General features: G+C 39.9%; 3 protein-coding genes across 7 annotated transcripts in view; 2 read left to right on the top strand and 1 right to left on the bottom strand.

Moving 5' to 3' along the window:
- The first annotated feature begins 817 nt into the window (after positions 1 to 817).
- Positions 818 to 17,487, top strand: aplf (aprataxin and PNKP like factor). The gene is made up of 10 exons (XM_076148136.1): positions 818 to 1,191; positions 2,636 to 2,707; positions 4,019 to 4,182; positions 5,882 to 6,119; positions 7,317 to 7,443; positions 8,947 to 9,125; positions 10,542 to 10,828; positions 11,205 to 11,321; positions 13,291 to 13,337; positions 15,199 to 17,487. Exons 1-10 carry the CDS (start codon positions 1,099 to 1,101, stop codon positions 15,393 to 15,395), a joined length of 1,521 nt encoding a protein of 506 aa, XP_076004251.1. The 5' UTR covers positions 818 to 1,098; the 3' UTR covers positions 15,396 to 17,487.
- A 590-nt stretch (positions 17,488 to 18,077) lies between these two features.
- Positions 18,078 to 23,476, bottom strand: snrpb2 (small nuclear ribonucleoprotein polypeptide B2). The gene is made up of 7 exons (XM_076147764.1): positions 23,350 to 23,476; positions 22,575 to 22,740; positions 21,350 to 21,522; positions 19,574 to 19,708; positions 19,251 to 19,286; positions 18,526 to 18,614; positions 18,078 to 18,431 (listed from the first exon to the last, which is right to left on the bottom strand). The coding sequence occupies exons 2-7, from the start codon at positions 22,636 to 22,638 to the stop codon at positions 18,272 to 18,274; spliced, it is 657 nt and encodes a 218-aa protein (XP_076003879.1). The 5' UTR covers positions 22,639 to 22,740; positions 23,350 to 23,476; the 3' UTR covers positions 18,078 to 18,271.
- The window catches only part of kif16ba (kinesin family member 16Ba), a 29,697-nt gene continuing 28,734 nt past the window's right edge, over positions 23,443 to 24,405 (top strand). For 2 of the 5 annotated variants that reach the window (XM_076147758.1, XM_076147759.1), the window contains exons 1-2: positions 23,693 to 23,788; positions 23,911 to 24,005. In XM_076147758.1, the coding sequence (XP_076003873.1) occupies positions 23,735 to 23,788; positions 23,911 to 24,005 (149 nt within the window). In that variant the 5' untranslated portion in view covers positions 23,693 to 23,734. Of the gene's footprint in view, positions 23,481 to 23,692; positions 23,789 to 23,910; positions 24,006 to 24,405 lie in introns of those variants that run through there. The other 3 variants (XM_076147762.1, XM_076147761.1, XM_076147763.1) reach the window with 3 other exon arrangements.

Below are 24,405 nucleotides of genomic sequence, written 5' to 3' on the forward strand. Positions count from 1 at the left end.
TCTTATTCACCCTAAATTGTTTTGTATTTTTCTTCCTCCAGTTGTATAGTTGAACACACTATAAACAGTGTTGGATTTAAAGCTCCACTTCCTGCAACACTTGTTTTAGGGACTATTTTAGGGACTTCCTGTCAAATAATTTCCTGAATATTCCTGTGGGAGAGGCATTTAATCATCCTACACTTATGATATGCAAAAGTGTATGATTGTTCAGCAAGTACCCTTTTATTGTATGGATGTTAATTTCTCTGGGTATATTTATGAATAATTATTATATTTAATTTATTATTGTTCTAAGCAGATGGCATCAGGATCCTCAGAGCCCTGCATGTTGACATACCCGGTGTCCCTCTGGGCAAGAAGTTGTCTAATGTTGGGACAGCTCAGGAGCAACAGAGCTGGAAAACAGCCAACAGACTGTTGGCCCCATTGAGTGTGCAGCCCGCAGGCCAGAGAAGTGGATTTAATATTGAGGGGTTACAGAAGGATAGAGAGCAAAATCAGCTCATGTGCCCCATCCTCTCACTACAAAAAAAGAGACTGTGCTTCCTGTTCAGTGGTGTGTTCGGAACAATCAAAATATACTGGAAAGGTGTTTATTTGACATCATTACATATATCTAAAAAATCTGACAAGTAAAAATGTAATTGTAATCTTCATCATTCTGACTAGTTCTTTAAGGAGAGTTGACTTTAAAGAAAGCTACTGGACTTCAAAGTCCAGTTCCCGAGAATCAACTAGATAGATAGATAGATAGATAGATAGATAGATAGATAGATAGATAGATAGATAGATAGATAAGATACGACATTATAATTTGTGACCAATCACATAATAGCTACGCTTTAAGAAGCGTTATACTACTGCGCATGCGCGGTGAATCCCGGAAGTTTTGAATGCTCATGCTGGTACTTGACTGACCAGGCTTCGGCCAAATAGTCTTCCTTTCGGAAACGGTAACAATCGAAAAGGCTTTACAACCATCTGTCATAACCGCCTACCAGTCCCCCAGAGCTTCGTTCGGCTTCAGTAAAAACTTCTTTCTAAATATTGAGGCCGAAGCAGAGTGACGCTCCCTCCTGTCCGACTGCAGAGCTGATGTCCGGCTACAGTCTTAGCCCAGTGGACGGCGGCGAGCCCATCCTCCTGCCTCCGGGGCAGACGGTGCTCGGAAGGGGTCCTCTCCTGGGAGTGAGTGTTCCTGTCTTTACTTTCGGTTCGTTTCGTTTCGTTTCGTTAGCAGGTATTCACCTCTGAGTTCACATGAATTCTTACAACATAACTCACAGCAGTGAGAAGAGTGAAGTGTGACCTTTTTAATCACTGGAGGAGCTGAGCACAGAACATTGCTATCCACATGTACATACAGATACATATAGTTATAATATACGATGTAGTGCATGTATATACTTAATTTTTATTGCAGTGAGATCCTTTAACGTTTTCATACAGTATGTTACACCTCGACTTAGACCAAAGTAAATCAAAAGAATTTGGGGGGGGGGGGTTCAATTGCATGTGGGGCTGTAACATTTGCTTGATGTCAAGAAATTTGTTGAGGGAGCCTAAAGGCCACAGTATGCTTCATATTTTTTTGTACAGACTCTGTTGGTGTTTTTGTGCAGTGTCTCAGAGGTAAACCTTTGTTTTTTTCTTCTGACACTTGCCACTGTTAGTATCAGTAGCATCAGTCCTAATATAACATGACTGATGGCAATCTGACACAGCCAATCGTGTATCTGGGCCATTTACAGCCAGGAAAAGAAAAAAAATCTATGGTATAAAGTTTAGCTAGACAGTCTTTTGAAGTATATTTGGGGCCTTAAGTGGAAGTGTTCATGGAAGCAGTCGGTCTGTAGGTTTAATTAACGGAATTACGACACATAAAAAAAATGAAAAATTAGAAAAACTACCCAAACTGGAAGCACAAACAATCTATTTAACCTCAAACTGCACCCATACAGAGATATAGAGTGAATGCACAAAACTGTGTGAGTGATTGTCAATTAATATTGAGTTGCATATATATGGAATATCAGCAAGGGAGAGAAACGTTTTGTGCTGAATACTTTTAGCCCATATCGCCCAGCCCTAATGGTCATGGGCAAAGCCTACATTTTTTGTATTCATGCTCTGTGTAGACACATGTCATCCATTATTCGTGCTGTGCACATTTACACAACCCTTCCAAAAACAGGCCCAAAGCATATTTCTCTCTGAATTACACATACAACACATGTGTTTATACAATATGTGTGCAAACGTGACTTCAAGTCTGCTCTCTATACACTGTTTTTTTGGGGGGGGTTTTAAACCACGTTTTGTTATTTTCTGCTTGCTCAGAAGCACGTGGGTAGCTTGTGCTTAGGACGTTGGGAAATTGCACTGTGAACTCATATGGTGCTGTTTTGGTCACCGAAGCTCCATAGTTATTGTCACATTAAGAATTAATGAAGAATGCAACCCTGTCTCCAATATGACTTTGTTAAAGGGAGGTGGAGGTCTTGTGTAATTCCCATAACCAGAGCTGTACATCATTTTTTGGGGTCCAGTACTAAATAGATTTCAGTAGATTTAGGCTGAGTGTGTTTGTTTTGACTGAAACCCCTTGTATTTGATTTTCTCCATGTCTCAGATCAGTGATAAGAGAGTGTCAAGACATCACGGACTGTTGGAGAACCTGAATGGACAATTGCGTCTGAAACCAGTAAGTTTGCTTTAAGACTTCTCTTGAATAATTCATGTCATCATTTTCCAAACTACAAACAAGCAAAGGTCCAGGGCGTATACCTTTGGATTGCGCACCATTTATTCTTTAACAATGTGTATACAGGATCCATTTAGTTTGAGAACATCATTTGTTTAGCAGTTTCTAATGTAAGGTAGCATAAGCAAGCTGAAGCTATTGTGACCTACTGATCCTACGCCACGGCCATGGTGACAGGTCAAACGTGTGCTCAACTGGTATGCAACCACCTTGTATGACACACCTTCTGGTATAAATGCAGTGTCATGATTGACACTTGTTTACAAAAAGATAGATAGATAGATTCATCCACCTGGGGAAATTCAAGAATGTGTGGAAGACATAACAATTGTACATCATACAGCAATCAATTACCACACAATTATCCTTTGTCAGAGGTAATTAGTATTCATAAACACACAGATTACGTTCACAGCCCGAGCTAGACCCCTGACATTGCAAACTACAAAGAACGTTTGGTCACAGGAAGCCTTTGTGCATTGTTAGCAGAATGTCTACCTTTGAGAAACCTTTTCTGCCCTGGATGTGTTAGACACTGTTGCCCATAAAGTTGGAATGATTTTTTATAAGTGGCCAGTGCCTAGCTGATAATTTCAAGATCTGCATTTATGATTTATTATCATTTATGGGCGGGAGCTAGACGGGGGAGGGCTGTCTAATTGAACCCAAGTATCTTGGGTAATCCAGGGAGCCTGTTCTTTTTCACATGGGGCCAGTTTGTGTTTGATAACTTTTTTCCTTTAGTAAATGAAATTATCAATTGAAAACTGTTTAACTGTCTGGCTCATTGTAACAGAGATCCAATTCACAATGCGAGCGGTGGTCAAGCAACATCCATTTTTGCTTAAATGTATGCTGAATCTGATACGGCATTCAATTTCAGGGAAGATAGTGTATTATGCATAATGCATCATACATCTGATCACAAGTGGACATGTTCACACAAAGGTGGGAATGCACCGAAAACTAGGATTACAGCACATAATAGGATACAGGTTGAGGATATTTGTCCACATATATTATCTAGATTGAGATTTTGCAGCACTTCAAGTTTCGCCACTGGTTTAATTAATGTGCATGGAAGCAAAATCTAGCAAAAATGTCTAGACCAGCGAATTTAAAACATTTTATGGGCTGTATATTCTTAACATTGACTTAATGTGTTGTTTTTATAGTTGGTGATAGATGCCGTTTATCTTTGGATATATATATATATATATATATAAGTAATTGTTTTATCCTTATTTTTAGACCCACCTGAACCCCTGTTTCATTCAGTCATCTCTGGATGACGACCCTCAGCCTCTGAACAAAGGCCATTGGTACACTCTTCATCATGGAGTCTTCTTCTCTCTCTTGCCAGGGAAGTTAATCTACAAGGTGAAGGCAGTGGGTGGAGGTGACAGCACTCCCAGGTACTCATATCAGCATATAAGCTATATGAAATACATGCTCTATTCTGTATTATTACTCTCTATGACGATCAGAAGATGACTCTTACTTGCTACAATTTCCTTCGACATTGATTAATTGAATTGAATCAAATGGAGATGAAGAAGTTGCACTGAAATGTTAACTAAAGTCCAATCTACTATCCTTTTAGACCAGGTTGTATGGGGTTGAATGAGTCATAAATTAATTTAGGTTAAGGACCAACATGAAGTAAAATGTCGGTTTATGTAGTCTTTTGCCTTGGCTAATGCCACTTGGGCAAAACATAAAACATGGGCAAGAAGGATTCGTGGCAATATTTGGAAACACTAGTGTGGGCAAAGATAATTTTCACACCGAAAAGGAGTTTTCAATATGCCCTATAATGTTAAGGTAAAGAATCAACGTATCCTCTACAGGCATACAGCAAGAGAGAAATCACTGAAATTACTGTCCAGGCCGCAAATGTCTGTGTGTCGCATGTTTTCAGTGAGCGGCCTATGTAATAACCGATTATGTAAATGATCGCTGCGGCAGTGAGTTGATTTGAAAGGACTGCTGCTATTTAAGACACTTTTTGAGACTTTACTTTCTGAGGCAACTGAGGCAGTGTAGAGTAAGCAGCCAGATCATGTTGACATTCAACCAAGTAATCCAAGAGAAGATCTTCGGATTACAACATTGTTTGGCAATCTAACAGTTCAACTGAAAAGCAGGCTTGCCAGCATGCACAAAACAGCTATGAAGGTAAAAGGGAAGAAAGAATAGCCCATACAGAGCCTGTATGAGAGGGCAGTCATCAAGCAAGAACAATTATTACAGGCTCAATGTGAGCTTCTTGAACCTCTTAACCGCTTGAAGCTATCGTTTGTTCCAACCTGCATCAAGCTGCTGAACTCTCAAGCTAAAACTACGATTTAGCATGAGTGTGCAATAACTTTATGCAGCACTTTATTTTTTTGGTTTCTTTTTAAACTGTGTCAATGTCAAATGAATATTCAAATGTCTCCTATGTTTTTATGATGTTTGTAGTAAAGCAAAGGACTGCAGCACTGTGACCAAAATAAATTTGTTCTTGGGGACAATAACATTTATTCTATTTTATTCTATTCTACCTTTGCTGCAATGGTGACCAGCCACGATAAGTCAGCCTTAGCTAGCCATATGTATACATTTCCTTTTCCATCCAAACAAAAGATCATGTTAAGTCCTGTCTTGTTAAGACTTGTAAAAGACCTGCAAAACCTTAGTAAATCTGACCCTTGGTGAGAATATCACCTGCGAAATGTTGTTAACCCGTTTGGAAGGGATACAATGAAGTGCACTTGGCACTGCCCAGCCTCTGCTTTGTTCCGGTGCTTGGGTTTCGTTAGAAGTTAAGACAAAAAGGGTTGGAAAGGACGCTCAAGGAAATGTGCCCACCGCTCTAACCTTCAAAATAGGCTCATCCCCATCTAAAAATCAAAAGTTTTACAAGAGACTGGACAATCATGAAAGTCTCTTGTAAACACAAAAAAAAGTAATTTGCAACAATTTAAATTTTATTGTTTATGTACCACTTGCATAATGATAAAAGGGCTTTATATCATTTCATTGAAAATATTTAGTTTGATTGACCTGTTAACTTTGAAGGCGTCTTTAATGTTGGATATGGATTTTAATCACGGTGTCTTTTTGTTGTAGGAACAGCCAGGCATTTGAGGAAGACAACATGTCTGTTTCTTCAGAGCCAGATGTTGAGCCTCATCTCCCGTCTCATCCCTCACCATCTCCCACTAAACAGACTGAGGGTGAGACACCTCCTCCTATCAGACAGGACCAGGCACAGACACCTGCCCAAGATGAACCTGTGTCATCAGGTGTGGAGAGGAGCCAGCATTTCATGGAACAAACTAATGTTCCCAACAGAACTTCCAACCAGGTCTGGTGATTACATTGGGTAATTCCTGCACAAAGCCCTCATGGCAAGAATACTTTGTTGCACCTCAGGTTGACATAAACACAGACTTACACAGCATAAATATATGCTGTTATACACAAATAATGATCAAAATCTACTGGGTGGGCATGTAAAGCAAACACAGTTGAAAGCATCACCCAAATTTACTTTCGGACTGAAATAACATTTTGTGTGTTTTATTAATAGCTTACCCAGTATGCAAATAGGCAATATTGTAACCTCTTTTAGCGTGCTTGCTTCCAGACGCTGATGACGTATTTGAATCAGTGACAAGTCGAGTGGCTTTAGTGGTAAATGTTGAGAACAAAATAGTGTTGTATATGAGCTCCAATGCTCTTTTAATGTTCTTTTTAATGTTTCGAATGTGGCGTTCTGATTCAATTAGATCACAAAAAACTGTCCATCGCCTTGTCCATCCCGCCATGGGTGTGGCATGTTTTGCATAAAAACAAAACAAGGAAGGCGGGATAATTCCAGCATATAGTTGCATGATTGAATACTAGCGATGCATGAAAGGTTATCCCAGTATTATGCAATGATCTATGTGTGAAAAGGGCTTTAGATGGCCCCTCCTACAGGTAATGTGTTAAGGTGCCAGCCTTTGCCAGCCTATGTGACATGACAATTCCATGTGCAAAACATGCAGTGTCAATTGCAAGCCTATTGCTTTCTGTCCAGGCTCAGTCTGAGCTCCCCTCTGATCTCAAAAGCATCCTCTGTACACCAAAAAAGGTTGCCAAACGTTGTTTCACTGCCCGTACACTGTGTCCGTCTCATACATTAAGTTTATTAACAACCGCCATGTTTCTGAATCCCCATAGTTGCAGCAGTGTCTTCTCTTTGAAGGCTGTGTTATACTTCTGCGTGTGCGTGGGTGCACGTCATGTACATTTCATCATCAGAGAGTGTACTTGTTGGCTCAACCACATTTAGCGTACCTACCCTTTTCTGTGACTGAGCGGACCTGCCCGCTACAAGGGCACCAACGGCGCATGCGCTGGAAAACAGCACATAATTATGTTTGAATATTTTTTAATTAAGGTTGTGTGACGCGGTTAGGTGGTTCAAACTAAGAGGACTTATGACTGTGACTGACATAAAAAAGTTATTCCCTTTTTGTTAACATTTGCCTTCAACGTTTCTGTTGGTGTTTCAAAGGGTGAATCTGCACTTTCAGAAGAAATGGAAGACCCCCAGAGGATCATCTCCCCAAAGAGTAGAGTTTTACCTCGGTGGATGATGACAGCTGTAGCAGCTCCCGGAAGGCCTGCTTCTACACCTAAAGGTACAGGGTTCAGTTTTAACTCTGGTGTACTAGACTGCAGCTGCATGTTACAGGTGATTTTGTATCCAAAAGAGAAGGCCACAGCATCTGGCCTCAATGACCAGTCGCCCTTACTGCACATTTAATGAAGGTACTGGAGAGACTGGATTTGGCCCACCTGGGGCCACAGGTAAAATTCTCTCCTGACCGTCTCTTCCTCGCAGCCTCGTGTGGATGAGTAGATGCTGTCATGTACCTATTGCAGCATGCTCACTCTCATCTGGATGGTACTGGTGGTACTACACTGTGAGAATCATGATTTTTGATTTTTCCAGTGCCTTGAATATCATCCAACCACTTCTTCTGTGGGAGAAGCTACTGAGGATATTAATTCATCAATGGTCTCCTGGATTACTGACTACCTGGGTGGGTTTTGTGTAGGATTTCAAGTATTTGGGTGTCCACTTAGACAACAGAGTGTATTGGAAGGCCAACATTGAAGCTACGTTCAAGGACGGGATGAGCAGGCTCTATCGCCTGAGGATGCAGTAATGTTGAAGACCTTCTATTAGTCTGTAGTAGCAAGTGCCATTTACTTGTCGTCAAGGTCTGGTCTGTTGGGGGAGCAGCATGGGGATGCCAGGAGGATCATTAAAGTAATCAGGAACACCGTTTCTGTTATTGGCCACACCCTGTTTGAATCAGTAGATTGTCTCTCAGCAAACTGCTCTCCATCATTGACAACCCTGCTCAGCCTCTCCATGACACACTGGACAGACAGCAGAGCTTGTTTTCTAATTTATCTGACTTCAACTCATTCAGCTCCACTGTGTGCAAAGAACATTTCATTCACCATCACACTGTAGCTCACCTTTGTGTGATAAGTGAATACACTGTGAACTGTATCACTAGAGTATTGCACATCATTTAATTTTATTTATTATTTTATTTCATTGTTTATTCCATATCCCCATATCGTCTTGTTGTCATAGTTTTTTAATTCATTGGTCTTGTTGTTTATAGTATTTTTTTGTTTTATATTTTTTTTTTATTCCTCATAGGCTTTGCTGTTTTACTCTGAATATTGGCATATTACTGGTGGAAGTATATACTTCTACTACTACTATACTAAATATTTTGCTTCAAAACTGTTTATTATGGCTTAAGTTCAGTGCTACATTGATGCTTAGCTTCTCAGTGACCATGTCCATGACAGTTTACCGTCAATATGCACAGTAATTTCCCTAGGGATAATAAAATTTCATCTTATCTTATCTTATCTTATCTTATCTTATCTTATATGGTTGGTCACACAGCTGAAAAGTAATAGAAAAGTATTGGAATTGAAATGGAAAATAAATCTAGTAATTCTGTAAATGGTGCAGATGTTAGAGAAGCACAGTTCGGATGATCTTCGTAAAGCTTGAGTGGAACAGTGTGGGATGTGGATAGGTCTGGAGGGTGATGGGAAGAAGCAGTTAAACCTGAAGATAATGGTTATTCTCCATACCTTCATTCCTTCAGCTCAGCTTGAAGATAAAGCAATTGCAACACCCTCAAACAGCACCAAACAAAGGACAACCAAACGAGTTACACACACATCAATCTCCTCAGCAGAGGAGGAGGAGCTAAGCGAGGAAGAGGAAATGCTTGGAAGGAAGACAAGGATGAAGAGGAGAAATGCTGACACAAAAACATTACAAGTGAGTTATCGTGGGATGTTTTATTTGCCTTTTTTGGTACAATTTATCATCCTTTCTAGAATAACAAACTATTGTCTAAAGCAGTGTAGATAAGAAAATCTTCGTGCCCCCCCCAATGCACGCGCGCGCGCACACACACACACACACACACACACACACACACACACACACACACACACACACACACACACACACACACACACACACACACACACACACACACAGTGTTAGCTTCCAAACTGCACTGGTATTTATTTTAAACATTGCAACTTATAAAACTGCAACTTCTTTAACAAAACAAAATAGATAATAAAGTGACAAATCACCTTTAGAGTGGAATTATTGAACATCTAATGGTGTAATACCGTGAAACTCTCACTGTGTAATAGCATTTCTGCTTTCAACACATTTTCGCTCTTGTCGCGCCTCCAAAGTGTTGGGGGACTGCAATACCTATGCGCACTTTGGGAACCACTGGTCCAAAGAATTCTGGCTCCGCCCAATGTCAGGAATGGTCTTCACTGGTCCAAACTTCTGGGCTTGAACCAACCCAAACCCAACATGCATACTTTTATGACGGACATTTTACAGACCCAAAAAAACACCAATCTGATCTACAAGAAGCTTTTCTGTGTCCATGTTAGCATTTCATATCTCCATTTTCTAACATAATTGGAGTGGACCCAATTGTACCGATTGTAACTTGGACCTGGACTGGGACCAACTCAAGTCCCAGATCACTTTAGTGGACCTGTGAAGACCTCTGTAACCTCAAAATTTATAAGGCTGTAAATTTACCACCATCAAGGATACATTCTGATTTCTTTAACCTAACCCTTTTAATAACATGGTTTGTACTTCATCCTGACTGTTCCAAACACAATAACGTTGGCGACAAGGCTTTGAGGCTCCACATCGAAACGAGTGGGACTTAATAGGACGTAATTATGAGGCTCTAAAACCGCTTCAAACTCTCTCCTGAGTATTTATGTTTACATCAGAAGTCAAAGCTGAAGAAAACTGTGCTATAACACAAAAACAGTCCCCCTCAACCATTAACCTGTACATCTTGTAACTATCACATTAGCTGTGTGTCTTTGGTAGTGGGAGGAAATCCGAGAACCCCCGAAGGAAACGCCCAAACACGGGGATAACATGCAAACTCCACACAGAAAGAACCTGACCAGGGCAGACCTATTCTTCAGAGCTTCAGAAATTAAACCAGTTTGCTTGAAAACGCACTAACCAGCGCTGAACAGTTTGGATGGGTGACAAACAATGTTGTGAAATGGCTTCAGTATAAAATCTAAAATGTATCGTTCAGACTATGTTGAATGCTTTTGACATCTGTGTGTTTGGCACTCCTGTTTGGCCATATCTGTTTAACCTGGTTGATTTTCTGCAATTCCTGCCCAGGAGCCCAAATCCCAACAGCAGAGTGAAACCAAGAAGGCCAAAGTGAGTGACGACTCCACCATGGAGGTCGCCAATGAAGTATATGAAGCTGAGACATTCACACGTGAGGCAGGCTATAGACAGGCCCCTGCACAGACAGCCGATGCGAGTGAATCTGATGATGAGAAGCAGAAATCAAGCAAAGAGGGCGAGTCTGTTGGGTCTGATGGTGGTGCTTCTGCATCTGTCTCTGTTCCATCCAAACTACCACACAGAACGGCATGTCCATATGGGAAGGAATGCTATAGGTACGATCTCCCTTTTAAATCTGCGTTTTCATAATTGAAATGAAGGAACAGTCATAGGTATTCAGATCAAATCAAGATTCCACAATTTATTGCCATTTCCATGAAGTCATTTTTGAATGTATGTCAAAGGAGACCACAACAATACAATATACAATACAATCTATATCTATCTATCTATCTATCTATCTATCTATCTATCTATCTATCTATCTATCTATCTATCTATCTATCTCATTTCTAAACTTTATGATGAGATAAGAGCCATCACCTTCTCAGGACAGGTAGAACCTTTGCCTGAGGGAAGACGTTTGTTGACTAATAGGTTCCTCCTTCAGTACACAGAAGACATCACATCACTTCCCTGTTTATTTTTTAGGAAAAACCCTGTCCATTTCCAGGAGTGCAGTCACCCTGGTGACTCCGACTACAAGGATGAGGATGAGATGGATGAAGAAGGCCGACCAGAATGTCCTTATGGCACCAGCTGTTACAGGTCAGGGTAGGGCAAATGCAGAGTTGTCATGTCAATTATTCATTTAACTGATCAACTTTATTGATGTGGAGGACGGCTTCACAGGCAGAGGGGCGCCGCTGTGTGTCCCGGGCTCTGCAGATCTATCTGCCATCTGCCAATTTAATTTTACAATTCTGCACATTCTGTGAAAGATTCAAGAGTTTGGTGGCATTTTAGGAATCTAGTGGTAATTTAGATTATTTTTCCCCAAAGTTACGTGTGTGACTCAAAAAATTAAGTCAGGTCTGCAGCACACAGAGGGAAGAATTAAACATTAAGTGGATAGTATACATACATACATTCCTAATGAGGACCCAAAGAATCTTTTGACAGTAATTTGGCTTGTTTGCTGTGTGGGTACATATTTTCACAGACAATGCCCACCCTGCAAATGTCATTACATGATTTATGACTTTGAGCTGCAAAGCCAATATTGTGTTGTGCAAAGTACAAAAAAACTCAAATCAGATCGTTGGCAGATATAGTTGTAAGTTGAAAAATGTATTGGGGAATAATTTAAGAAGACATTCCAAAGAAGACTCCATTTAGATGTGTCATCATTGAGCCCCGGCGATTCTCGCATGTGGTCCAGGAAAAAGTAGATCCTCATATCACCGGTGAGGATCGGTCGAAGCTCTCAAGCACTTTGTAACATGTTGGCATAATAATTATGGTAGAGAAACTTAGCAGGTACGACGTGGTAGCTCACCGGATCTTGGCTTCAGCTGGGTGGTTCTGTAGCCTAAACCAACCAAGGTCTTTGTCCAGCTGGAATGCGTTCTTCATCAAAGCAACTACAGGAGAGCTATTAATGGCAATGCTTTCCTCTGGTATCCCCACTAATCTCATGTTGTTGCAATGTGCTTTTGATTCAAGGTCTTAGCACTTTTCTAATTCAGTGTGGCTAATTCAACATCATTAGCCGATTTTGTTTTCATATCTTGTAGCTCAGCCCTGAACGAGACATGTTCTCCAGCAGCTTCAATTCAAGGGCCAATAACTCCTGCTTTAGTTCCTACTTAAATGCAGTAATTGCATAAACTGCGGTTCTGAGATTGGAAGGATGGGAAGGAGCGGTAGCGGAAGCTTGTCGGGGTATCAGTAGTAAAACAAAAGTGTTTAATAACAATTTGATTGCGATTCTGCAGGAGACACGTCTTACTCCAGAGATACTCAATCGCCCTTATGAACCATTTCAATTTGGATTCAGAACACAAACGAAAGTCACCAACAACCTCCTCTCCTTAGATGCCGACTCTCTTAACATCATCATCCTGCTTGACCTCAGTGCTGCAATTGACACCATTAACCATCACCTGTCTTGAAACCCCCCTCAACCTCACTGGCACATCCCTCTCGTGGTCCAAATCATACCTCTGACAGACACCTATATCAACATTAATAACTGGAAATCCTCTGCAGCCCCTGTAACTCAAGGTGTCCCCCTAATGTAAATTTTGACCCTCCTTCTCAGCTGATCAAACTCTCATTCACTCCTTCATCACCTCTAGATTCTGATTAAAATATCACATAATGAGCATTACAGGGCTCACTAACAGGACTTCTGAGCAGACCTGGAGGAGGTTCGATATATCCCACACCATTTTACCATTTTAAAAGTGAATGGAAAGATCCACCTTTTTAAGTTTTTTTATGTGGTGGTGTGCTGATGATGTATCACCATAACACTTGCAGAAGCCTAACCCCCAATATATTTTTTAAGATTTTCTTCATTTAGCTGCAAAAGTCAAAACTCAAACTACAAACATATCTCTAATGATTTCTAAACCAATAGGAGATGGCCTTCAATTTTATTTTATCTTTAAGGAAATTTCAATCTAATCATCTGCTCGCCTGTTATTCCCTTGTAAACTTATAAATGCGAAACATGACATGATGGAATAGTTTCACCCCTCAATAAACGGTGTCAACTTTTTTTTTCTCACAGGAAAAACCCGCTCCACAGGAAAGAATACAAACACGTGAAAAGATCAGGTAACTTTTTCTTTTAATCTGTCATCTGTATGTATATGTTAAAACTACATAAATGTCTTTACTCTATAAACACATTTTTCTATTTGAAGGATTTTGACATGAAGTGCAGGGGCTCATTCTCAGCACTGTATTACTGTATTTACTGTTCATGTATTTGGCCTTGGTGGTGGTAAGAGCTCTGTCCTCGAATTTGTAAAGTTTCTACAGGCATTTTGAGGTATACGACGGGTTGCAGCCCGTCCTCTTTGCCTATATGCCAAATTGAGCGCGATTCTTCGATCTTTTGTGGAACGCCATATTTTTAAGTTTAGTTGATGTTTGCTTAGTTCAAGGGTTTGAGTATTGTACCATCTAGCTGACCTCTTTTGTTTTTATTATGAATGGGTCCATTCATGTCTCCGACTACTATAATTTTGTAATGCAAGTAAAAAACAAAACTGCTAATTTTAAGCAATGAAAAGCACCTTTTGCAAATCCCGGACTCCTGAACTAATGTTTTTGGCAAGTTTGGCAATTGTAGGAATAGTGCTTGTTGCAACTCAACACAAAGAAACAAACAGATGCAGATGCACCCACACATAGTACTATCTACTACTATGCTCTGCTTTAGTAGTAAGATATGCTATTGACAAAACTGAAAAAGAAGAAACTTTTAACCAACTTTAAGTTATTCTTATTCTTACTTCACTTGGAGCCTGGCTCTAGCTACAGCCAGACTGGGTCTGCATCTACCTGTCCTCAAGTAATGTTGGCTTCTTAATGGCATTCATCATTGGCATTACAAAAGCGTTGGGTGCTTGCACTATTGTAAAGGTCAGTCATTTTGGCATACTTGGGCGCAAGTCAAAACTCACAGTTCAAAGTAGCTTTTTATTAACGGTGGTTCACAAACATGCTACATGTCAATGCCATTCTGTATTTGAAAGTAAATGGTATTTTAGAAGGAAACATTTTCTCATGTTTGCAATACTTCTTAAAATAAATATTTGTTATAATTAATTTTCAATTATTGCAATCCAACCCACATTCACCTGGTTCAAACCCCAATCAAAACTCTGACATATAAATATATCAATTCACTGTATATCAATATACTGTATATACAAATCGACCCACTCCAATCAATCCGATAACATATGGTTGGATAAACAACAAGCACTTTGTAAAGACATTCAGAGTTCAGATATTCCATTACTCAGCCAGTCTATCACACGCCATCTTCACACAATAATAGTGGTGGAAATTCCCCAAAATCACAAACATCACCTTTGCAACATCTAATTTTACCCCTATCTGGAATAATCCTGACTTTTAGGAAAAATCCACCACTTAACCTTTGCACATGGGCTGAAAAATTACCAATTGCCATATTTTTCCCAAAAATAGTCCTGATGCTGTATTTCTGGACCAAGTGTTAGAATGAAGCCAATCATGTTGTGTAATATCTGCAACTGAAATCATCTGTTCAGTCAAAACTTAACATTTGAGCCATCAACCTAGCATTTCCTCCATGAGCTTAGGGTTATGTAAAGTGCCTTGAGATAAAACTCTGTTGTGATTTGGGGCTATATAAAAAAGCTGCAGTGAATTGAACAAGTGTGCCATACTTGTAACAAGCAGAGGTGAAAAGTCATCCATTATAAATGATTGTGTTGATGTTTGAAGAAACGATAATACAGGAGGGGCCGACAGATATATGGTAATAGCGACACAAGTCAAGGATACCCCCGTGGTAATCTTTCTTTTATACTTGATGCACAATTGAATAGCTTCAAACGTAAGAAACCATGGACCTGTTAAAGTACAGCTTTGTATGTAGAGTATTATCGTTCTACTAAACATTTTGTTGATGTGTCTGCAGCCCGAACCACACGTGCTGTTCCTGCCGATGAGGAAGAAGACGACGAATTTGAGGATGATGACAGCTTCATTGATGACAGCAGCGAAGATGTAGCTAATGACTCAGATTATGTCCCTCCTAACTCGGAGGACAGCAGTAAGGAGGACATGAACTTACTTCAGACAGAAGCTAAAGCCTTTATGAGGGGGAAGAAGTAACAAATGTTTGTTGTTTTGCTTATCGATTGCCTTTTAAAGCTGGACTTGACAGCGGACTTCTGTGTAAAGTAAGTAATCACAAAGGAACTGGAACACAAGTTATGTCCAGATCACACTTGCATTTATCTAGTCTGATTACAATTCTTATTCTATCAGACCTTCTGATGGGAACAGGAAGTGAAAACGGTGAAATCTGAAAGTTAAGTATGTGGTTAGATTCCTATTGTTAATTATTTCATGGCTAATTGAAATCCTAGTTTTAAGAAGGTATGCTGCATTTTATATTGTCAAAGTTCTCATACAATTGACCCTTCTCTGTCAAACTATTCATACATTGCAGGTAATGGATAAAAAATCATGATAATTACGCAGTGACACATTAAATCAGGTATGCTAGAATTTAAACTGATGCACAAAATTTAACAGACACTAATAAGCATTGAACTGTACCAAATGCAAGGTGTTTCTCAGGTTAAAAAGCCATTGAAAATAGATTCCTCTGGTGTCTAAGCTAAATTGGACAAAATCTTTAAATGCTTTAGAGCTCAGCATGTTAAGAAAGGAGATACAGAATACTGCGACAGCATCCAGACACTACCAGGAGCCAATGTGTGTGTGAATTATCCATACATTTTTGTTAAGTCAACGATTTAAATAAATAGAGAGCTCATGCCTTGCCTTTGTTATCGCAGTTTTGTGCCTATGTATAGAAATTTTCTATCGCTGTGAAATACAAAAAAAGGTAAAAGTGATTATTTCAAAAACAAAACTATGGTTCCTGAACCTGGTTCATTGGTGTGAAACGTGTGAATGTTCCTGAAAAGGTTCCTGAATTCCTGAAAAAGCTCTTGAGGAGTGAGGTTTCAAGACTTTTATGGGTGTTTTCCAGACCTGGAAATGTTTTGGAAAACTATGAAACATCACAAACAGTTTGGAAATGTAATGAATGTGATTGTATCTGCTGATAAATCTAAGTAATGTTTTCTTTAAGTTGGCAGTAAAGTACTAGTGAAGTAGTCCCTAATTTAGTAGGGTTTGTTGCCTTGCTCAAGGGAACCTCGGCAGTGCCCTGGAGGCAAACTTGCAACTCACCAGCTGCCAGTCCACTTTCTTGGTCCACATGGAGACTCGATGACCCTCCGCTTCCAAGCTGAGTCCCCTATGGACTGAGCTACTGCCGCCCTCTGAAATGGACCCAATGGAACAATCGGAGAAATGGGACTGATTGTACTGACTGAATGCAGAGTTTCTTCTAAATATGCAAAAGGAGGAACTTTTATTATTCAATTCCCTGTCACTGAAATGCACAACATGGGACTGTGAAGTCGAGTCGATAGTCGAGGAATGACTCAGGCCCATCACACACATTTAATGGGGGGAGAGTGTTAATAAGTGTGACAACTCAAAGCTGTGTTCTGTTTTTGTGGATGCATGCGTTGGCTTTTGTGAGAAGTCAAGGTAAGACCATACTGACACATTCATTCTCACATTCTTTTATAATCTATCAATTCTACATTGATGGTGATGATCACAATTTCCATGTTCATGTTGATTGTGAGTGGTGAGTGCGCTGGCACCGGCAAGTGGTGGGGCCACTGGGGGGCCCAGTGGTTTTCCAGGGTGGGGGACGCGCCAGCGGCGGAATCTGAGAAAGAGGAAGTCCTATATCACCCAGAAACACAGCTGCCTTCATCTAAAGGGGCTGATGCATGGTGGAAAGAGTCAACCTTTCAGATTGCTTTTAGAAATAATGGGCATTGTATTCTTATTGAGCAAAGAAGAAAAGAACCATCCCCACTGTTATCAATGCAAAGTTCAAATCCCAGCATCTGTCATGGTATGGGTAACCTGCCTCTGTGATGGCCCCATAAATGCTACATACAGTATTTCTGTACATTGTGGAGCCATCATCCACAATGTGGACAGCAGACACCCTAGCCTAGCCTGTTAAGCAGCTGAAGTCTCAAAGATAACAATTCCATTTTCAAAAATACAATTGGTGTCCTCAGTTCACCAACGATTGCCGTGTGTTGTTAAAAGGAAAGGTGGTAAAACAACACGCCGCTGTTTGTGATGTGTTGCAGACATTGAATTAAGAATGTATATGTATAAAAAATTATGCTGATCAGTTAAAACGGCAATTGTATTTGTTCCTTTTTCTATTCAATATAGATAAAAGAAATGTCAATCACTGCTTTTATTCCCAATGCATTTTATAAAGTAATCTTTTTAGGTTTTGTACATTATAAACACCTTAAATTCATTTTTAGATTATGGCTGGTAAATGTGAGGTTTAGAAATGCTTTTCTGTAATTCATTGTAGATCATTCTACTTTTAAGTACAGATCATTCATGATGTATTTTCAGTAAATTACAGTGGTGCCATAATCAACCCAACATTTTAAATTGAAGTGGGGTTTGGAAATGCCAAAATTTAAGGGATCTTATAGTCACAAGCCATAACCGGATCACATGTGTTGAAAGCAATTATTTCACTGGCAAACGTTTGCCAGTATATTGTTTAACTGGAAAGGAGCTGTGCACATTTAACATCAACACTAAACTGCATGTGAAGCAAGATCCAACATGTGCACTCCTGTAATTGTAAAAAAAGGGTTGTTGGGTGTAAAAACCCAACAACCCTGCAGAACCAGGACCTAAATGTAACATCAGGGGCAACAGTTATATTAAAGTCCTTTATTTGTTCTTATAAAAAACAAATCTGTAGCAAAGGTGTAATTTGCCACGTAAAACAGCCAGAAAAACAAATTATTAAAAATACTTGAACAAGGTTGTGTAGACATTACAAAAATCAAAAGGATCGGGTGAAACAATGGAAATCCAAGGGGTTTTGTGTCGTGTCCAAAACTTGGGTGCTACTTCTTGGAGTAAGTGATCTTCATAGCACAGGTGGTTGTGATTCTGAATCCCTGTAGTGCATCTTTAGCCACACCTGCCTGTATGTCACTTTCAAACTCTACAAAAGCGATGTCGTGCTTCCCAGGGACGAGTCGCACCTCCTTGAATCCAGGGAACCTGGCGACAAAACCAAACATGAACACCAATGTTAAAAAAAACAGAAATGCAACATTCCTTTGTACAAAACATTGATCCAGAGGACAACACTGACTGGTTGAACAGCATGGAGAGCATCATCTCATTAGTCTCCTCCGGTAAGTTGCTGAGAAATAGGATGAAGTTGGGAAGGTTGTCTGGCACCTGAGAAAACAAAGATCCTCTTGAATAATCTGTCTGTACTTTTTAAAACAGATTCACAAAGTAATCTACTCATGGAAAGTGGATAGGAAGGGATTACCATGGAAATTGAGTATGGAACACAGGAGGATATATTGAAAACAATACAGCTTTGTTATTTTAATAAATACTTATGAACATGGACCTACAATGAAAAGATGGCATACTAAAACAAAACATTTGAGTGTACCAGTCTACAATAAAGACATGTGTTGTTGTTTTTTGGTCCTCCTGAGTAACCATGTGAACGTTTCTGAAAGGTTTTGCTTCTGACCTGAAATGCAAATTGATGCTTCTCAATCAAGATACAACTTCAAGATAATGAAACTGACTCAAACATGTGTTGAGAGCAGCTGATGGTGACTGCAGGATGTTAAGTGATATCAGTGGCTTGCACGGTCAAATTATCTTCAAGATTTAGTTCAATAGTAACACATCTTCCCACAAAGTCTGATATCGTCTGTGATGGAGAATGCATTTTTCAAATCATACAAAGATCATTCAGTTCTGATTTAATCACCGAATAGTGAAACTAAAGAGGCGGTGCATTGCTGTATTGAAGATAGTCTGGTGAAAGCACAGTTCACACAGCAAGCTTACCTGTGCAGGTGGTGTGTGTAATGGTGGATTTGTTCCCTGAAAACAGAAGACAGAAAGGGTTCAGTGACACATTCATTGTTTGTCCAATATCAGCTCTAATAGTTGGAAATGAGTCTCACATCACTTATAAATATTTAAGTAGCAGCTGTCTTTTTGGAGAGCTTAGTCTATTTTCTACACTTCTTTTAAACATGTCCCTTATATAGGATGTTTTAGTTGTTTTTGTTTCAAATGTTCTTACTGCAATAAGCGTAATAGTATTTTGTGGTGATGACTGAAGAGCTGGTGTCTTGTCTCTGAATATGACACCTGATGCCACTTACCAGTGTTGGTTTCTTTGCTAAGCTCATTGTCAACTCTAGAGCCTTCTTCTTCTTTTCCTTCTTCTTCTCCTTGTCACCGTAAGTGCCTTTCACCTTGGCAATGACCTCAGAGTCTGTCTTTGCATACTGTATCCGCTGGAAGGTGACAAGAGAGAAAATCCATACTGTGAGAATGAGTCATGGGTCACCAGATCAGTCAAACTCTAGACCCACAGGACATTCCTTCAGTAGAATTTCTGAATCAGTTTCAGCTCCTACTTCCAGGGTCAGTTCTCTCCAACAGGAAATAGCCACCAGACTACCTGAGTGACCTGCAAAACTAAAAATCCAGCGACATCCCTCTGCTCTTCCTGAAGGAATGTGCTCATGTCATGTTGTTAAAATGCCACTTTCCCTCAAAGGAAAACGCAAAAACACTGACTTGTCAGTAACCAAATTTCACACAAGACGACAAAAAATGATCTGCCATTGACCACTGGCAGGTAAACATTCTCACAACTCCTATGCAACACAGATGAGGTCCAGCGTGTAACAGGAACGCAGATGTACTCTTATGTTCTGTGCACTTTACTAAAATGTGCATAGAAAACCACATTTTAACCACGAACCAGGACTAGGCAATGTCATTGATATATTTCATTTACGTTTGAAATAGCAGGAAAATGTATTCATAATAACATAATATTGCTGTTGTTTGTACCACTAGTGTATTCCTCACAATGACTCAACTTGCATGATGTCTGAGCATTTGCCCAAAATCACACTATTGACACACAAGTACTGCCAGTGCTCTCAAAATCACATACATGCATGCACGCTTGACATGCGATCGTCTTCTTCTTCACTTAATATAAGCTGCGTTCACATAATCACATAACAGACTATGCCTGAAACAATTCCAGGCATTTCTGTACAAAAAATAAGAAAAGTAGTATTGCAATCTTCTGCACATCCATGTTTACCACATCAATACCTGGCATTTGCAACCCTCTGATGAGCACCTGAACGCAGCACTACAACAGCTCCATCACCACACCCAAACACCACTAACATAAGTTGTGAATGAGGCGCTGAGAGCAAGCCAGCTCATGATGGTGACAAAGTAAAGTGCAGCATATCAGGGAAGAAACTGTGTGATAACGGGGCGGTCAGGGTTGTGTTGTGTAGAGATTGTTCAGGCTTCTCTTAAGCCAGCCTGTGGACAGGCTTGTGTTCTTGTCACTAAACTTGTAAGAGCAGCAGCCGGGAGAGCCTAGGCATTTTTTTTACATTGCATTTACATCGACTTACCCAGGGCCAACAGATGACATCAGCCCAAATGGCATTTAGACTGTTTAATGAGTTTAAGTTGAATTAAATTCAACTTTATTTATATTGCGCCAAATCACAACAAATGTTATCTCATACAGAAATAACCTAACTAGGAATATGGTAATGTGCAGTGTGTGCACACACACAGGACATGCAGGAACTATTTGCTAACTCACTGTTGGACGCCCAGAACTGAAATTGCGTTTAGCCAGGCAGCACCTCATTCACTCTCTCTCGCTATACACTCCAGTCTATGACAGTATACTGGGACATCCCAACAACACACAAATGCTTGTCAAGGAAAACAAACATTACAAAAAACATTCACTTTTGTTTGAAGCAGAGAGAGTTAATGCAAAGGACAGATCCAAGGTGACAAATCTAAAATTGTATTCTTAAGCTCATAATGCCTAACGGGCAGGGTGAGGAGATGAAGATGAACATGAAGATGAAGTGTGAGCCTACCATGGGCTTGTTGTAGAAGGGGAAGCCTTGCAGCTGCCTCAGAGCACCAGTGGCTGCAGCAAGCTCTTTGAAAACGACGAAGGCCTGTCCCCTCATCTTCATGGTCTTCAACGCCACAATGTCCACAACCTGGCCGAACTGGGAGAAGAGCGCGTACAGAGAGCGCTTAAGCTCTGCAGACAGAGGGAAGAACCAGACACTGATCACCACAAAGTACTGCACACACCGTACACACAACTGTACACAGAACACAAAGTGTCCCAATGAGTTTCTGAATACATTTATGGAGAAAAAAGGTACAGTCAGTCATTTGAGTCAGTCAAATGATTTAAAATGATTTATGCATTGAACGAAAATTACTCAAATGTATATAATAAGCATTATTTTATAAAGTTTTGTAAAGTTTTATGCAATTTCTTGTACAGTGGTATCATAAACTCCCTCTGAAGCTGTGGCTGAGATTGCAGAGTGGGTTCAAAAATCTATTACATTTGTCCTCCACCTCTGGGTACATTTCATCTCAATTTGGAGAAGTGGACCCTGTGTACAGCCTTAAACTGGAGTGTGAGATGAGCACAGGATGAGACGTTGCGTAGTTTGCGTCTCGAGTTGGACTTGGTCAAAACTTGGCAAGAATTTATATGGACATTTATTTAATTTCGAACAACCGCTTTTTCCAGTCAGGATCTGAAAATGAAATCAACTCTTCCTTGATCCAAATGCCACTATTTCTTTGTTTTGCTGTTTGTTTCAAAGTAAAGCTTGGATGCTACTCTTCAACTACAAATTTGTCTGAAAAGCAAACCAACATCTTAATCTTTGAAAATGGTCTTTGAATGCGAGTTTAAAATGATACTATTGTGAAATGACACCAGCACGTTACAATAGGAGGTGTTTCATGGTTTGTGTCATTTAATGTGAGTAATTCTACAGACAACAGGACTCACTGCGGCCCTGGTGAGAAAAAAACCAAACACACAAATGCTCGCCCTTAACTGCCCTGAAAATCATTACATTTTGTAATTCCCAGAGAAAAGTACATAACTATATGTAAATTTGAAAAACGACCTTCAGATTATGAGACAAAAAAGAGATAATTTTGTGAGGATTTTACACTTTTCTTTACAGTTTTAGTTTTTTAATCTCCACGGTCCATGATCTCATTCGGTCATCAGTTGATCTTTGAGAGCATCCGTGCTTGCAAAGTGAATAAATGAATGCTTACCTTCTTTCTTCACTCTGTCATTGATGTTGTTGATATAAATAGTGTGATTGGGCCGGATATCCATGGTGAAGCCTCTTGAAGTTAAAGATCAGTGTAGTACGGCAAGTTGTTTCCCTCTTGAGCATAGATGTGTCACTTCTAGGGTTTGTCACACTCTGTCACTTTCCTTTACATTCAGAAAACACAAAATTACGAAGTTAAAGAAGTGTATGTTCAAATGTATTCGCTCACAAAAAAGTGTCGCTTACAACAGTATCAGACTCTAGAGCTCCTTAAATAAACGATGGTGAACTCAAGTGGTGTTATCGACACTAACACATTTACAACAAAAATATCCTCTTTATACATTACTTAATTGTACATCTTAAACTTATATATCAATCACCCAGTGAATGACTACTAAGATAAACTCTTAAAGACAACTATTACTACTACAATTTGCTATCATCATAAGACGCCCAGCCGGGTTTTCTAATATGATCATGCCTATGTATATAAATACCCTTGCTAAATGCTTTTATTCACAATATCCTGGTTATATGGTTCAAGATTGAGATAACGCCAGCGTTCTTTCAGTTAAAGTTTTGTTCATTCATTTTGTTAGCCTCACAGATATTAGCCGTCGGGCGAATTAGCTCGCTACTACAGACTAAATGCTGCCATTAAATGCGGCGTTGTATAATAACCCAATATCTCTAAAATTTGTGTTTCAACATCTTTAAGAAAGCGCGTAAGCCAATATTTTAGGAACAAACATAACAACGTATCTCCTTACCTCCACACTGTGCTCATGTCAAACCGGAAGTGTGAGATTCTACCGCCGATTCTTTATTTAAAAAGGTTTATATTCTACTGCCGCCATCAGGTCAGGAGGGACACGACAAGCCCAGTGCCATAATTTGTGTGGTACGTATGTGAAGAGTTAAATTTGTTAACACGTCCCTTTTTGTACAAAACAATCGAATCCAGTCACTGCCCATGACTTGTGATAGGGAAACGAAGGTTTAAAGCTTAAATAGATCCCTGATGCTCGCTGTCAGCCATTGTCATACAAAGCTAACAAGCTAACGGCTAATAAACAGTGAGCATTGATGACTGACCCGCCTCAATAGCACGTGAGCAGTGCAACAATAATGACGGACTGGTGACGACCTCTCTGTATGGGGAGTGTCTCATTGTATGTCTTTCGCTATCGCTATCGCTATCTTAATGAGGTTGTTCATGTGACATGTAGTTATCTTTGTGTTTTTTACCCTCTTTTGCTATTTAATGATTAATGGTTCAGTGTTAGTTGGCTTACAAAGGGTAGCTGTAAAGCGGCGTCGTACACTTCCAGGTTGGTGTCTGGCTGGACTGGACGGAGCAGCCTTCTGCGGGATGTGCAATGGCATCAGTGCGGGTGGCTGTGCGGGTCAGGCCCATGGACAGGCGGTGAGTGACCGACAATAAACAGGTTAAAATCCTAATGTTATGACCAGGAACTCAATGTCTCTGCGTCGCTGTTATTGGGTGCATAGCAGTAAAAACAGCTTATTTCGCTGTTTCCTTGTGTTGTTAGCTTGCAAACATTTCCAGTCAGGACGTGAGTACAGGTGCTGAATGTGTTTCTCCAAACACATACATGGAGTGAAGTGGCCAGATTTCTGAAACGTAAAGTGGAGGAATTTTATGTCAGCTGTCAATATATCATTGAATTACCCTATGTTATTATCTACGAATGTTTTGTTCGTTTTGAACTATGCCTGAGCATGTGGTACTACAATGAACTATCGTGCAGATATTGTTTACTTACAAGTGGCATGGTCAAACTATGTTGGAAAATCATCTTTCA

This window comes from Genypterus blacodes, unplaced genomic scaffold, assembly GCF_046128005.1.
Source record: "Genypterus blacodes isolate CSIRO-AG114 ecotype Tasmania unplaced genomic scaffold, CSIRO-AGI_Gbla_v1 ptg000039l_1, whole genome shotgun sequence".
Classification (NCBI taxonomy): Eukaryota; Metazoa; Chordata; class Actinopteri; order Ophidiiformes; family Ophidiidae; genus Genypterus; species Genypterus blacodes.

Coding starts and splice junctions, on each gene's coding strand:
- aplf (XM_076148136.1), top strand. CDS start 1,099: ATGTCCGGCTACAGTCTTAGCCCAGTGGACGGCGGCGAGCCCATCCTC. Junction 1,192..2,635: donor GAAGGGGTCCTCTCCTGGGA/GTGAGTGTTCCT, acceptor TCCATGTCTCAG/ATCAGTGATAAGAGAGTGTC. Junction 4,183..5,881: donor GGAGGTGACAGCACTCCCAG/GTACTCATATCA, acceptor TTTTTGTTGTAG/GAACAGCCAGGCATTTGAGG.
- snrpb2 (XM_076147764.1), bottom strand. CDS start 22,638: ATGGATATCCGGCCCAATCACACTATTTATATCAACAACATCAATGAC. Junction 21,523..22,574: donor TGACAGAGTGAAGAAAGAAG/GTAAGCATTCAT, acceptor CTCTGTCTGCAG/AGCTTAAGCGCTCTCTGTAC. Junction 18,615..19,250: donor TACACACACCACCTGCACAG/GTAAGCTTGCTG, acceptor TTGTTTTCTCAG/GTGCCAGACAACCTTCCCAA.